Source organism: Tamandua tetradactyla, chromosome 4, assembly GCF_023851605.1.
Source record: "Tamandua tetradactyla isolate mTamTet1 chromosome 4, mTamTet1.pri, whole genome shotgun sequence".
Taxonomy (NCBI): domain Eukaryota; kingdom Metazoa; phylum Chordata; class Mammalia; order Pilosa; family Myrmecophagidae; genus Tamandua; species Tamandua tetradactyla.
In genome coordinates, this window is record NC_135330.1 from 72324566 (window position 1) to 72339341 (window position 14776).

At 45.9% G+C, this 14776-nt stretch overlaps 2 protein-coding genes across 6 annotated transcripts in view; one reads left to right on the plus strand and one right to left on the minus strand.

Moving 5' to 3' along the window:
- Positions 1 to 14776, plus strand: part of VASH2 (vasohibin 2) — a 37216-nt gene that overhangs the window by 15800 nt on the left and 6640 nt on the right. For 3 of the 5 annotated variants that reach the window (XM_077157787.1, XM_077157788.1, XM_077157785.1), the window contains 3 exons: positions 5883 to 6264; positions 7458 to 7573; positions 10632 to 10754. In XM_077157787.1, coding sequence (XP_077013902.1) covers positions 5883 to 6264; positions 7458 to 7573; positions 10632 to 10754 — 621 coding nt within the window. Of the gene's footprint in view, positions 1 to 5882; positions 6265 to 7457; positions 7574 to 10341; positions 10467 to 10631; positions 10755 to 14776 lie in introns of those variants that run through there. The other 2 variants (XR_013174348.1, XM_077157786.1) reach the window with 2 other exon arrangements.
- Positions 6264 to 14776, minus strand: part of ANGEL2 (angel homolog 2) — a 46119-nt gene continuing 37606 nt past the window's right edge. Inside the window, exon 10 of the transcript XR_013174347.1 lies at positions 6264 to 6374. The gene's annotated coding sequence lies outside the window, so the exon portion shown is untranslated. The remainder of the gene's footprint in view (positions 6375 to 14776) is intronic.

A 14776-nucleotide genomic window follows, 5' to 3' on the forward strand; every position in this document is an offset into this window, starting at 1 on the left:
GTTGTGCATTCATCTCCATAGTCAATTTTAGAACATTTTCATTACTCCAAGAAGAAAAGTAAAAACATAAAAGAACACCCAAAATATCCCATACCCCATATCCACCCCGCAATTATTTACTTATTTAGTCTTTATTTTATTACACTGGATGAAGGGAGTGTCAGTCACAAGGTTTTGATAATCACACAGTCACACTGTAAAAACATCATCAAGGATCCAGACTACTGGATTATAGTTCAACAGTTGTAGATCTTTCCTTCCAGCTTTTCTAATACACTAGAAACTAAAAAGGAATATCTATATAATGCATAAGAATAACCTCCAAAATGGCCTTTCAACTATTTGAAATCTCTCAGCCACTGAATTTTTGTTTTGTTTCATTTTTTCCCACTTTTGAACATTCCTAATCGCATGATGCCAGCATCAGGCTCATCCCTGGGAGTCATGTCCCACTTTGCCAGGAAGGCTTGTATCCCTGAGAGTCATGTCTCATGTGAAGGGAGGGGAGTGAGTTTATTTGCAGAATTGGCTGAGAGAGAAGCAGGCCACATCTGAGCAACAAAAGAGGTTCTTTTGGGGAGATTCTTAGGCATAATAATAATAAGTGACTTAACTTCTCCTTTGGAGGAATAAGATTCATAAGGGCAGACCCCAAGATCAAGGGCTTGGCTTATTAAATTGGGAGTCCCTCATAATTGTGAGAATATCAGGAATTCCCCAGGTGGGGAAGTTTAATATTTCCACATTTTCCTCCAGTCCCTCAAGGGGCCTTTACAAATACTTTTTTATTGTCTGCCCCAAATACTCTGGGATGTATCAGTGTATTACATTAACCTGTACAGAATAAAAATACCTTGTTCCCTATTCTAGGTTCCATGTCATTATATTATTTTTTATTTTTCTGGTTTTTTAAAAAATTTATTTATTAATTAAAAAATAAAGAAACAAAACAACATACATAATCAGTAATTCACAATATCATCACTTAGTTGCATATTCATCATTTCTTAGAGCATTTGCATTGCATAATCTTTTTTTGCTTTCCTATGTTCATTTTATTTCTTTTCCTATTGTCTTTTTATTTCTTTTTCTGAATTAATGCAAATGATCATTATATTATAACCATACATACAAGTTAATTTAGTGTGTTACAGAAAATATGAATTTTGTGCCAAATGAACGTCTCTACTGGGAATGGATTTGAGGGGATTGTTTGAAGAGCTGTCAAGGAAATAGAATTGACAGGACTTGGAAGCCAGCTGGACGCATGAGTAGATGAGGGAGGAGTCAAACACAGTTTTCTGAATTAGGCGACCATCTGTAGAGGATGGACTGCAGGGATGAGAGGGACAGAGAACTGAGATAACTTCGGGCCAGACCTGAGCTGAGGATAGTAGCCATGAGGGTGGAGAGCAGGAGTTGAAGATATAATCAACAATTCTAGTGGACCGATTAGGGGTGAGTTGACTCCGTATTTCTGGCTTTGAAAATCGGGTGGAGGAATGTTAACACCATAGTCCCAAACTATAGACTTAAAGAGGAGGCTCAGGTTTGTAAATTCAGATTTGGATATGTTGAATTTGAGGTAACTGTGGGATGTTGGGGTACGGTGTTTGGGAGGTGGTGCTCAGGAGGGGGATCTGCGCTGGAAATACAAACTTGGGCACCATGAGTATTTAGGGGGGGTGGTTGCTGTTTGAAGAATGAGAAGAGAAAAAGATCAAGGATGCAACCCCATTATTTGTTGGCCTAGTTGAACACAGAGTCCATGAAAGAGACTGTGAAGGAAAGCCAGAGAGGAAGAAGGAAAACCAGGAGAGAAGAGCTTACAGAAGTCAGCATGACACATGCTTCAGAATCAATGTCTCAGGGCCAGAGGGCAGGTCTAGTCTGCTTTCTTGGTCTCCTGACAGTTTCATGGGCAGGGGGATTTCTGAGCCTTTCTGCTGACTGCAGAGCACTTGCAGGCTGATCTGAAACAAAATTGTCCACCAGCGCCTTGGCTGACATTTGCAAAACAGAAATCTGAGTATTACCCACCCCTCCCCCTCCCTCCTGTGGCCTGCCTCCCTGCTCCTCACAAAGGAGATGAAAGGGATGCCTGGGGAGCCCATGATTGGGGGCCAGGGAGGAGAGGGGCAGCAGCAGATGGCCCAGGGCCCCCACTCTTTAGTGGCAGGAGTCAGCCACAGCTGTTCAGCAGAGCCTCCTGCAAGTTTAATGGGGGCGAACGATTAGCCAGGGATTTGGTGGTGGAGACTGATGAGAGTGAACACAAGGCCTGGCCCTTCTCTGGCCCCAACTTTAGACCTGCTGGACCTATGGATGGTTGAACACGCCTGGATATAGGTCAGTTTGCTTTAAACATGAGGCTTGTCTCTGCATATTGGTATTAATCCCAAGCATCAGGTTACTGGAACTGCCTGAAACATTTGAGATTGGCGGTGGGGATAGCCCCATTACCAGCCTCTGGGCTTGTCCGCATCAGAAGAGGGTAGTGTGCCCTTGGTTTTCCTTTGTTCTGAAAGGTGTGACATTTCAGAATGTTGGTGGAGAAAGGTTGGGTAAGGTGAAGTTCAGTTCACAAGGTTGGGTAGGGTGAAGTTCAGTTCACGCTGATGAACTCAGGGATATTTGACTCTTGGACAAAGGCGGCAAACACGGATCTGAATTCTAAAAGTTACTACACCATTGTCTTTTGTCTTTGCTCTGTGTCAGCCTACCTGTGACCTGCTTTCCAGTCTGGAGATGAATTGGGCAAACTGTCAGGGTCTCCCAGAGGCTCTTCTGCAGGTCATGGGGAACAGGCACTGCCTTGGTGGCTTTAAACCAAGTAGACTTGGCTGCTGCCTGGATGCCGGTATCCGCTGACTTGTCCTGCTTTGTTTTCTCTTTTCTGACTTTAGCTCCGAGATCAGGATTCATTTATGAAAAGCCACTTCTTTTATCTTGCTTGAGTGTGTGTGTGCACACTTTCACATGCACACTGAATAGATAAATCTTTGGTTCCAAAGTATATTCTGAATCGTGGCAGCTACTAGAGGTCCTTACTGAGCCTCCTGGGGTTTAATTACTGTACTGAAGTCCATGATTCATTAAAGGAACAGGTTCATTAGTAAAGACGGGTTAGGCATATCCCAAGGAGGTCAGATACTTGGCACATTTTCCCGGAGCTTGGGGCACTGCTGCTTTGCCCTCCCTGGGAAACCTCAGGCTGTTTCTCTCCCCTAATCCATACTTCCTTGTTCCTTCCCCCTCCCTTCCCAGTTGTGCCAGTTCCCAAGGCTTTACTAATCACTATAATGATGGAACAAATCTTAGAGGTCAGTAAATCGTGACATGTTGGACTGGTGGTCTCTACAGTTACCTCCCCACTCCCACTTTATCCACCTGGCTCACTCTAATTGTTCCATAAGCCTAGTTCTCATGTCACCTTGCACAGGCTCCCCTCTGTATTCCCAGATTTGCAGGGTTTGCTTCTCTCCCACCCCACATCGCCCTGTGTCCCACATTGCCCTGTGTCCCACATCACCCTGTGTTTCATATGTCCATTTGGGTTTGCCTCCCTACCAGACTGCGAGTGCTTTCCAAGAAGGGCTGCGTTCTCCCTCTTTGCCTCTACAGCCCCACCTAGCAGGCTGTCTGGCATGCTAGACGCTCTCTCAATAAGTGTTTGTTACACTGACTTAGACATCTGAGGAATGCCCTTATTCCAGCCCCAAAGAACTTGTCCCAGAAAGTAAGAATTTATGTAAGAGGACTCAAAGAGACGTGACCTCACTCCCTCATCACCAGTTAGCCTCACATGATGAAGTGAGGAGAAAGCAGGCAAACATTTTTATAGAGTGGGGCACAGTGAGGGTGGAAGACAAGGCTGACATCAGTGTTGGGGACTGGTCTCTGTCAGCATCTTGCCTTTGAGGGCTCCTGGATTAGCCCCCTGTTGAATGCAGTTCTTTAAGTATAAGGAAATGTCTCCTCACATTATAAATGAGCAAGAATAATTCATTCTCTTGGTAAGCATTAAGCAAGCACTTGTTATATGCTGTGCCCAGGGACCCCAGGATGAGAGAGAGAGTCCCTGCCATCATAAGATGGGAACAGACAAGCACCAGGTGCTATGAGAGGTCTTGTGAGAGAGCACCTGGTCTTGGCTCAGGAAGGTCAGGGATTGTGACATACTTAGGAAGGGGAAGGGGAGAGATGTGGGGCTGCTCCAGGCATGGCCTGCAGCCTGTGTGAGCTGTGGGAGGTGATAGAGCGAGCAGTGGCACATTTATCATTCATGTATATATCATCGTTGGTTCCAGGATTCTTCCAAGACCTCAGAGTTCTCTGCCAGGTTTGAATCCCCCCACTATAAGGCTGCTGTGTGAATGTAGCCATAAAATAAGTTATTACTTTAATAGGAATGTAACTTAATGTCAACTTTGCTTAGTAGCAAAATTCTTTTAGAAGCTTCATAGATCACTCTGGCCTCATAGCTTTGTAAGGTAAATGTTCATGTCATGTAGAGGCCTTTTAAAATGTGCAGTTATATTAGACTTCACAGTATGGGGGAATGTCTGTGCGGAGTGCTGCAGTAGGTACAGATCTGTGAATTCTTCATGTCTTGGGGTATATTCTTCAAAAATGTTAAGGGTCTTCTGATGGAGAAAGGAGATTGCATAAAGAGAGGAGTAGGGATGAAATGATGACAGGTCTTTGCTGAGGAATTTGGTGACTAGGTCCTGGAGAAGTTGAGAGACACTGAAAAACCTCAAGCAGGCCGTTGACTGGACCAAATTTTGGTTTGAATGTATCACACTGTCTACTCTGGAGAGTGAATGGGAACAGGGGCAAGACATGGCGAACATATGTCCTTAGAGTGGTACCCACCTCCTGAGCACTCCTCCTGCGCACGGCTCTGTGTTTACCCTGGGTTAGTATATACCTTATAAACACTGGAGCCGCCAAAGGTTTTCAGCAGAGAAGGAGTCTGAGTTTCCAATACGCTTCTCCAGAAAAGCTGGATCCAGGGGTCACGCTCCCAGCCCGAGCTATCCTGGGACTTTGAGATGGGCTTCAAGATGTGATGTTTCTTGTCCATGTTCAGTGCATGGAGTCAGTGGGGCAGTTAGTTGACGCGGCACATTGTGGGGTTGCTGGACCAAAACTAAGATAACATTTAGAGGCTGGGTTACTAAATCTCAACGGGCCAGTAAGCAGAGAAAGCCAAGGAGTGACGCCAAGTGGGTTGGGGACTGTGCAGAGCCTTGAAGCTCGGGAGCAGGAGCAAGGCTGATGGCATGGGTGTGTCAGGGCCAACTAAAGGAGCAGACAAGGTGCAGGTCTGATTGATTCTGTTGCTCTTCTGTCCTTTACCCTTGTGCCATTGTCATTCAGACAATCAACACACTTGTCTCCAGTTTTGTACCTCCATTGTCTCTGTCTTGATTCTGATTTTCATTTCTCACCTGGATCATTGCAATGGCCTCTAACTCCTGGTCTGTCCCACATACTGCAGCTAGAATTAATGTTTAAGGTCAAATAGTGTCATTCCAATTGCATAAAAAACCTTCAGTAACTCCTCATTCCCTGTAGACAGCCAAGGGAGAAAAAGCACCTTGTTATTGTTTTGTTTTGCATTTATTTTATTAGCAAAGAGGATGACAAGTTTTCCTTTGTCTCATATTACTTTGGTTTGGTTTGCACCATTACATGCCCTAAGATATTAAGTGAATCTTTTGAAAAGGATTAGTCCAGAAAGGTTGGATGTGGACCTACTTAGAGGCAGAAGTGTGGACTTAGTGACCCTTTTGGGCTACTTTTCTTTCCTAGGAGCCCAAAGCTCTATGAATTTTCAAGGCCTCCTTTCTCTTCCTTGACTTAGATTGTCTAAGATACTTAACCAATGGGCAGCCTTCCATTGAGCGATTCCCCATCAGCTTTAAAACCTACTTCTCAGGAAATTACTTTCACCATGTTGTGCTGGGGATTTATTGCAATGGCCGCTATGGCTCACTGGGCATGAGCCGAAGGACTGAGCTGATGGACAAACCACTGACCTTTCGGACTCTGAGTGACCTCATCTTTGACTTTGAGGACTCCTACAAGAAATACCTGCACACTGTCAAGAAGGTCAAGATTGGGCTCTATGTCCCCCATGAGCCTCATAGTTTCCAGCCTATTGAGTGGAAGCAGCTAGTCCTCAATGTCTCAAAGATGTTGAGGGCTGACATAAGAAAGGAGCTGGAGAAATATGCCAGGGATATGAGAATGAAGGTAGGTGCAGGGAAGACGATGTGAGCCTTTCTCCACTCTCTTCTCTTCCCCCATCCTCGTATATCTGGGATGGTCATAGTTTCTTGAGGTTATCTTGCTGCATGGCCACCCTTTAAAACAAAAAAGATAAGTCATTTACTGTTTGACACGGACAATTAAAGTTTCTCTTTGTACATACCATTTCAAAAGTCAAAGCTGAAATCATTTTACATGTTACAGTGAAAGCAGTGTCTTTGCTGGTAATTCCCTCTGTGAAATCAGATCTAAACTGCTAATTACTTTAGATTGAAGCTCTAGTTTTGTCCTGTTTTGACTTTATAATAGGGTGACCAACCTCCCATTTTGCCTGATTCTGAGGGGTTTCCTAGGACACAAGATTTTCAGTACTCAAACCAGGAAAGTCCTGGGCAAACCAGGACAAGTTGGTTACCCTAATTTACAATCCACTTCATAGTCATAGCACATTATATCTCTGCTTTGTAAGTTGCAGAGCCATTTGGCATTAGAATTCAGACATGGGGTCACGGTAGCAAACTGGGGAGCAGTCTGTGTTCTGGCCCTATACAGTCTATTCATAAACCCTTCTTTCCTCTACCAGTTTCATTTCCAGGGTAACATGGTGCCCCTTGTTCTTGTCTTTCCAGGGCTTTTGGGGTCACTGAAAGAAGCCCTGTGCATAAGCTGGAGCCCAGAGGGAAAAGGGATTATATTGAATTTGGGCTTGGTTATAGTTAGCATCTGGGTATAGCTCATCATCATTCTGCAGGCTGAAGGAGATTGTTGATAAACCCAAATCATTCTGTGCATGTGCATGGTGGGAGAGTCAGAGGAAGAACAAGCTGATTTCTGGGATAATGTAGGTGAGATGCTGCCTTCAAGAGGAGAGGAGCTTGCCAAATAAACAACAGCCCTAGAGGCTTGAGGCATTGAGCGCTGTTCCTCCCGCTGCCATGGCAAAAGGCACAATGGACTCCTCCACGTGCCCTGTGGGAAGTGGTGCCCTTGATTCTTTCCAGGGTAGACTGAGGGGAACATCTGTGTCTCAGACTTCCTCCTTTGGAAGCCTTCCTACTCAGTACCTTCTAAACCAGGGGCTCATAAGTGAGTTGGGGCTGGGCTGCTGGGCTGTGGGGCAGACATAGGGGTGGGGATCCATTGGGAACCAGTGTGGTGACTCCTTATATCTCCTTCAGATCCTGAAACCTGCAAGTGCCCACTCTCCTACCCAAGTGAGAAGCCGGGGAAAATCCCTGTCCCCCCGCAGGAGACAGGCAAGCCCTCCAAGGCGGCTTGGCAGGCGAGACAAATCGTGAGTAATCTTTTCCCTTCACCAGTTCAGGGCCCAACATGCCCATTCTTGGAGCTGTGTTGGCCCATGGGACAAAGCTGTGTCCTGGGCTTAGCACTGGAACCTGACAGTGATCTCCTAGAGGACGGTCCCTCATCCAGGGGACATCTGTTATGGAAAGGACTCACTGTGCACACCACCCTGTTGCTCTTACTTTACTGTCAGTTGTACACACAAATGGAGGGAGAAGACCCAAACTATAGGACATGGCAGCGTGGAGGGAGCACTGGACTTAATTCTAGAACCAGCTACTTAAGAGCTGTATGACCTTGAGCATGTCATATAACCTTTCTGGGTATCAGTGTTCTTCCCCATAAAATGGGGGTGATTGGAGTGTATGAACTTTCCCGTCATCCTCTGCACCTAATACAAAGTGTGAGTGCCATCCAGTGGATGGTGGCATCAGAAATACCCATAGGCTTATACTTTACTACTCTTCACTCCCATGTTTTAGCTCTGAGGCTAGTGATGCAACACCTACTTCTTGACTCATTTTTGACCCACATAAGAAATGACAGTTTGGAGATGCTGAGGATGCCCAAAGTAACCAGTGGTAATTCACTGGCAAATGTTCGAGTCATAATTATCCTGGAAAAAATAATACTTTTATGACTAATAGCAGCGTGCTGTGTTACATGAGCCTCTTTCCATGCTGGGGCCCACATGGTCCAGTGGAGAGGCCTAGGTGGAGCCTCGCTTGCAGCCCAGGCAAATCCTTCTTCCTTAGTGAGCCTTGGTTCCATTCTGTAAGTGAAGATTAAATGCTTTTTCTGCCTATTTCACAAAGTTGCTGTGGGATCAAATGAGATCATCGCCTCCGTGATCTTCACCTCAATCTTGTAGGATAAGTAGGGAAAGCTTATGTTTCATTTGCAGATGGAGAAACCAGAGCACAATAAGTTTTGCTACCTTATATTAAGTCCTCTCACTGGTCAGTGATGGAACTGGGGCTAGAACTGAGGTGCGTCTCCTGACCCTGGGGAGGGGTTTTGGCTTAGGGAAGAACAGGAACAGGATTCAGCATTTTTAGTTCCAAGGGAGGTTTCCTACTTGTTGCATTCTACTTCCCATTGCCAGTCCTGGGCTTTTAGCACTTGTAGGTAGTAGGGCCTTGGCTAAAATGACTGGTATCCAGGGCTTGAAAGTGTAGAACTAAGGAAGTGGGAGAGTTGGATGTTCTTATAGCAAGAGAAGCTGGAATTCAGAATGGTTTCAGCATAGGTTTGTCTTTTTAGGGAGTAGGACATCTTCAAATTTTTCTTATGTGACTCCTGACCCTAATCCTATGCTGATCACTGCCCTTGACCCCTGACCCCAACCCTATCTGATTCAAACATCCATTAATTGCTATCACTAAAGAATATGGCAGTTGTCTCAGAGAACTATGAACATATATGTTCTAGGGAGAACATATAACTGACCTAGGTCAGTTAGCATAGAGAGAGTGACCCAGAAGTAGGAATCTTGTTGCTCATAAGGTAGGGAGAGGGGCTCTTTAATGTGATTTATTATCCTGTCAGCTCAAAGGAGCAGAGTCTCTTCCTTAGGAGCTCACAGTCCCCAGCAAATGTTGAGCAGTTGTGAAATCCTACTCTTCCCTCTAGACTCTAGAATCTGGAGCATGTAAAAGCATAAGCATTCTACCTAACAAAGAATTTATGCACAGGACAGCAGCTGTTGGTTTTTAGGACTGTCCATTTGACTTGAACCCAGAGGAACGTCTCAGTCGGAAGAATGTTAAGTTTTTAACCAGAAAAAAATCACCGTGATTGCCAATAAGGTCTTAGAAACTAGTTGTGGGGCAAATGTCAGGATAAGCTAGGTGTTGTTGTTAGTGATTTGAGAAGGAGATGGAGAAAGTAAGTTTGGATGGTGGACTTAAGGTGCTTCTGAGGACAGGAGGAATGTTTCAGAAACTGCTGAAAATGCAAACCTGGAGTTTGAGGACAGTTGAAATGATAGCTGAAAACAACAGGAGAGCCAAGAAGTAAAGATATGAGGACAAGGTCCTGAGGAGGCCCAAGGAAGAAGAACCAGGACAGGAGAAGGGAAAGGGAGAGTCAGAGACCATGCCGTAAGCTGCGGTCACTGAGATGTGATAGGGCATGCCCACTGTTGGGCTGCTGCAGTTGAAAGTGCAAAGCTACCGTCCGATGTCAGGCCTGCTTACCCTCTCCTCTCCTCCATTCTGAGCTCAGATTGCCCATCTGAAGCATCAGAGTGGGCCTAGGATTGGGGAGAAAAGGTAGAGAGAAGGTAGCAGTCACTGAAGGGGTCAGGAAGGAAGACCTTCAGGGGGTTGGGAATTCTCTTCCATTCTTCTCATCCTTCTATGTCCTGCAGTAGGGGCAGCTCTAGGAGCATTGCACTGTTGACGTGGTTTGGTGAAAACAAAATCTTTTAAAAAATGGTGAGATTGGCTGCAACCAGCTCCTGAATCACCCAGACCCATCTGTGCCCCTGTCCCATGGCCCTTTCTCCTGGGTAGGGAATTGATTCCCAGGAATCCTTCTAAAAACTCCTTCAAATGGGTCAGAATCTTGAGTTTTGATTTTTTTTTTTTTTCCACAACAAGGGCCAGGTAGTCTTGGGACAGTTTGATCATGAAAACCCTAAGTGGGAAGAGGGAGCCAAGGTGGCTTGTGGGTTCACATGGACAATTTCACACTAGCAAACCCAGTAAGACCATGATTATTTTAGTGGCAGAAGCCCTTGCTATTTCTTTTCAGTTGTCCTAGTGTTTGGAGGTAGCAAGGGGACTCGAGATGGCAGCTATCTTGGCTGAGGTTTCAAGATGGATTGAGATGGTCTGAGGAGGGAAGATGCTCTCCCCAGTTCCTCCTAAACCTGACTTGTGAGTTGCAGGGCTGGGGAAGGGATTGCAGGGGCTACCATGTAGGAGGAGAGGGAAGAGAAATGTGGAAGATGAGAGTAAAATAAAGGTGGAGTAAGATGAAGGATAGCAGTAGGTGGGGGGACCAAAAGAACTGAAGCACAGAGCTACTCCCTCCCTTTCCAGATCCCAGCTTCCACCAGTGCTACAAACTAAAACCCAAGACACCCTCATTCCTAGAGATATGACTGGAGAAAAGCAGCTTCTCAGCTTCTATCCATGGCCTCCACCAAGCGGGCTTTTCTTCAGGTAATCTTGCTTTTTGGTGAGCAAACGAGAAAGTGACAAATACGGTTATAACCCAGCAACTCTCCCGAACTCTGAGAATCCTACTGTAGGATGGTCAGGACTAGGAAGGGTTTGGTGATTCTGTCATTGGATTATTATTTCAGCATGACATAAGGCCATCAAGTCATTTCTAAATGTGTTGGGTGCTGTAATGACGCTTGGGAGGAGCCCAAAGGGTGGAAAATTACCATAACAGGCAAGAGGTCCATCAACTGTGGGGTCCCCTCCCCTGTCTGCACGGATAATTTTAGTGGCTTTATATCCCCATCTACCTCCTCCCTACAGCTGGAGGTATTTCCAGCCCCAAATTCCTGCATTTTTGCACTCGTCTTAATCTTTCTAGAAAGAAGGATCAGTGTCACTGAAATGAGAAAAGAGAGTCAGCTGAGTGGGAGGTGAAGTCACAGCTACCGAACTAGCGTCAGCCGGGAACCCTCAACCCTGTCCACCCAGGATCCCTTTTTGTACTCGGCTCCCCTAGGAGTGTTTAACAACATCTTCACGGAACTGTCAAGTTATTGCCTGTGGTTCTTAAAGAGACAGGGAGGTGGAAGTTGGGATCCCATGTTTAAAAGGCTCTCTGTGAACTTAAACCAATTCCTTAACAATTCTGGGCATCAATTTCCTTGTGGCTGGGGTTACCAACCAGGGCCAGGACTGCCCTCTGGGGATGAGGAGTTAGAAATGTGATGGGAGAGCAAAATTTTGCTTATCACAGTGATAGCAGGTGCTCTCCATTAGGGCAATGGTGGTAAATATCCTGCAAAGTTCAGGACCACACTGCCCAATAAAGAACCCTTTCACCTAAAATGCCAACAGTGCCCCCACTGAGAAACATAGATGCTCTCTGAGGTTCTCTCCATCACTGACATCTCTGACAGTTCACAGCTCTTACTTTCTGCCTGCGACCAGAGCCTGGTAGAGTAGGGGTGAGTGGACAGTGGTTTCCTGGTTGGGCTCCCTGTGTTGCCATGAAAGCAGCCCATGCCCATTGGAATGGTCATGCAGAACATTCTTCTAAATTGGGGCAAGAGTTCTAAGGACTCATTTGAGAACCTCTTCTCTTCTCTCCCCTGTATTTTTTTTTATTTCTCTGTCCATCCTCCTCTCCTAGTAGCTATGCATGTTTCTTCTCCTCCCGTTTCTTCCTCTTGATTTCCTCTCGTCAGTCTCTATGGCAGCTTATGGCTGTTTTGGGCTTTGCTCATCCTGCAGGAGACCCTTGGGGTCCCGTGGGTTAATAAGCCCTTCCTTACGATAAAGTCTCCTTTCACTGTGGGGGCCACAGCTGGATAATGGGATTCTTGCTCGCTTCCGTCATGAAGAATCACATAGCTGCAGGCATCTGGTTGAGGGAGGGCAGAAGCTGTTACAGAAGTCAGAGAGAAGAAGTTTAGTTCCATGGTCTAATCACATTGAAAATATGTTGAATGGGGCCCAAGACCTCATTCTCTTTGGACCCCGAATGAGAAAATAGCCCTTAAGGTAGAAAGGAGAAATTTTCCTTAGGGTGATAAGCAGAGGGGAAACAGAAAGGAAAGAAAAATAAGAAGGCTATGGAGGGAAAAGTGGAACCTCCAAGAAGATAGGAAATGTCCTTCCAAGAGTCCAGAGAAAGTACACTCAGTTTCCACTCGTGTGACTGCCCACTGGCACCCCATGGAATTTCACATGGTGTAGGATCACTGGGGATGTGTGGACAAGCCAGGAGTGGCATGTTGAGCCTTTTCAGGAAAGACTGCCTCCAGGCAGCAGAAGCAGAAGAGCCTCCCTGATCCTACAACCGTGGATAGTCAGACAGCGTCAGGGTCCCCAGAGCTGATGGCCTCATGGTAAGAGGAAAATATGAATTCAGGGCCTGCAAGCTGTGCCCTGGAATCTCAAACAGTGACCTATGGCTCTTGGTCTCTCACCAGAGCCTCTCGCCTGGGGAGGGTTTGAAGGAATGGGCAAAGGGTTGGAGAATCTCTTCCAAGCTGAATCTGTCTTGGCTGGGGCCTCTCCACTTACATAGCAGCATCAGCTGTCTGCTGCCAGCTGCCAGCATGGTGCCTGCAGCCTTGGAAGTAAAAGAATATGAGGGCAGAGCACAGCTGGCTTGAATGAGGGTGACAGGTGTGAATGAACTACTCTCCACCCAGTGCTCTTCAGGCCGAGGCCGCACTTGGTGTCCATGGCTTACCCAAACAGGCCACAGATCCTAAATTGGGGCATGGCTTGACCTGATTCCAGCCAGGCCTGACAGGAGGGGAAGTCCTGGGTTCTCTAAAACTTCTAAATGCTAAGCTAGCACCACCTCTGATTTGCACTGTTCCATGCTCTTATCATTGTATATATCTTGGGCCCCTGACAAGCTGCCATGACTTTCTGGTCTGGGGTTCTTTGTGGCTTCACTGAGGCCAAAATCAGTCCGTGGGTGTTGAGGCTGTCTGTGTGTGTGAAGGATTCAGTGTAATACTTGGTGCTTCACTATCCCCATCAAGGTTTAGGTAGCAGTATTAGGTTGTCGTATTTACTACAGAATTAGTTTCTTTGTGGAATCACCACCCTTACCTCCTCATCCTGCCTCCCTCTCTGAACACCCTCTACTGCAGCTCTGCTCCTGGAATGCAGTCCCATAGTTGGGGTAAAGGATAGACCTGGCACCTGACCTCTGGCTTTCACCTGGATACGCTTACATAACAACAGATGAGGCTGGGGTTCAGACTTTACCCCTCTTCCTCCTTCCAGAAAGTGAGTCAAAGGAAAGTGAGTTTAAAGGAAACCTGAGTAGAATATCCTAGCCCTTTTCCCCTAAAACAGAAGGCAGTGGAGAACCTTTCAGGAGGCACATCCTTTGACTTCTTTTCCTTGTTTGGATTGGAGAGGGGTTTGGAGAAATGTATTGCTTGGTCGAAAATAATAACCCTGGATCTGATGAAACGTTCTGGGCAAGTGTAGACCCGGCTGAATCATCATCCTGGTGCTTGTGTTTCTTAAAAATAAATCCTCTTGCACTACCCTAATTATAGCTGGGGGAGTGCTTGGAAGAGGCCTCTCCACACACAAATAAGCTCACCCATTCCTGGCCCTGAGATGAGCTGGCAAGAGTATTTTTGGCGAGGCCCCACAGGCAGGTGGCATGCTGTGATAACCCACTTCTGCCCTTTGCCAACCAAGGAAATTACAGCCACTGTCGCTGTGAAAGAAATGGTTTCATCTTCTAGGCAGTTCATTGAATATCTCCGTTTAACTCCTTTTCTACCAGTTTTAACCTTTTTCCTCACATGGATTCTAGGACCTAGGGGGAGGTGGGACTGGTGGGATTGGAGAGACAGAGGAAGATCATTGAGTTCCTTTCCTTGGGAAGCCCTCCAGCTATCTGGTGTTGCAGAACCACATTCACCTTTACTAGTAGGCAGGTTCCCCAAGTGGCTTTTAGGAGTAAAGTCAGGTCACTCCTATTAAGAAAAAATACCTTCCTTCTTGCTAATTCTCAGGATGTTGTTTTGGTAACTTGAATTCCTGGCTTAGGAATTCATGAAAATGGAAAGATGCTATGATAAAGGTCACATATGAAGACCTGTTAGCCACTTACACATTACTAAAACGTCAACCAAAGTTTATTGACCAGGCAGGATATTCAGTAGTGGGGATTCATAGATGAATTTGCTTGGTCCCTTCTCTCAAATTGTTCAGTCTCCTAAATAGGTATAAGGACTGTAAGTCAGTAGCATTCTCTAACAGATGTACAAGAGAAAATGCTATAAGATGTAGAGCAAGGAGCAATGGATTGTGAGGATAAGGAGTCAGAAAGTACTTTGTGGAAGAAGTGGCATTTGGGTTGATCTGAAGGATGACAGGTAGAGATGGGCAAAGGTGTTCCAGAAAGAGAACAGCATAAGCCAAGGTGTGGAGGGAGCAAAGTCCACTGTGTCCTACTCAGAGGCTTGTGGGACTGTTTTGATTGGGGTCAGGGAGGAAGGCTTGTAAAGTGGTTAAGG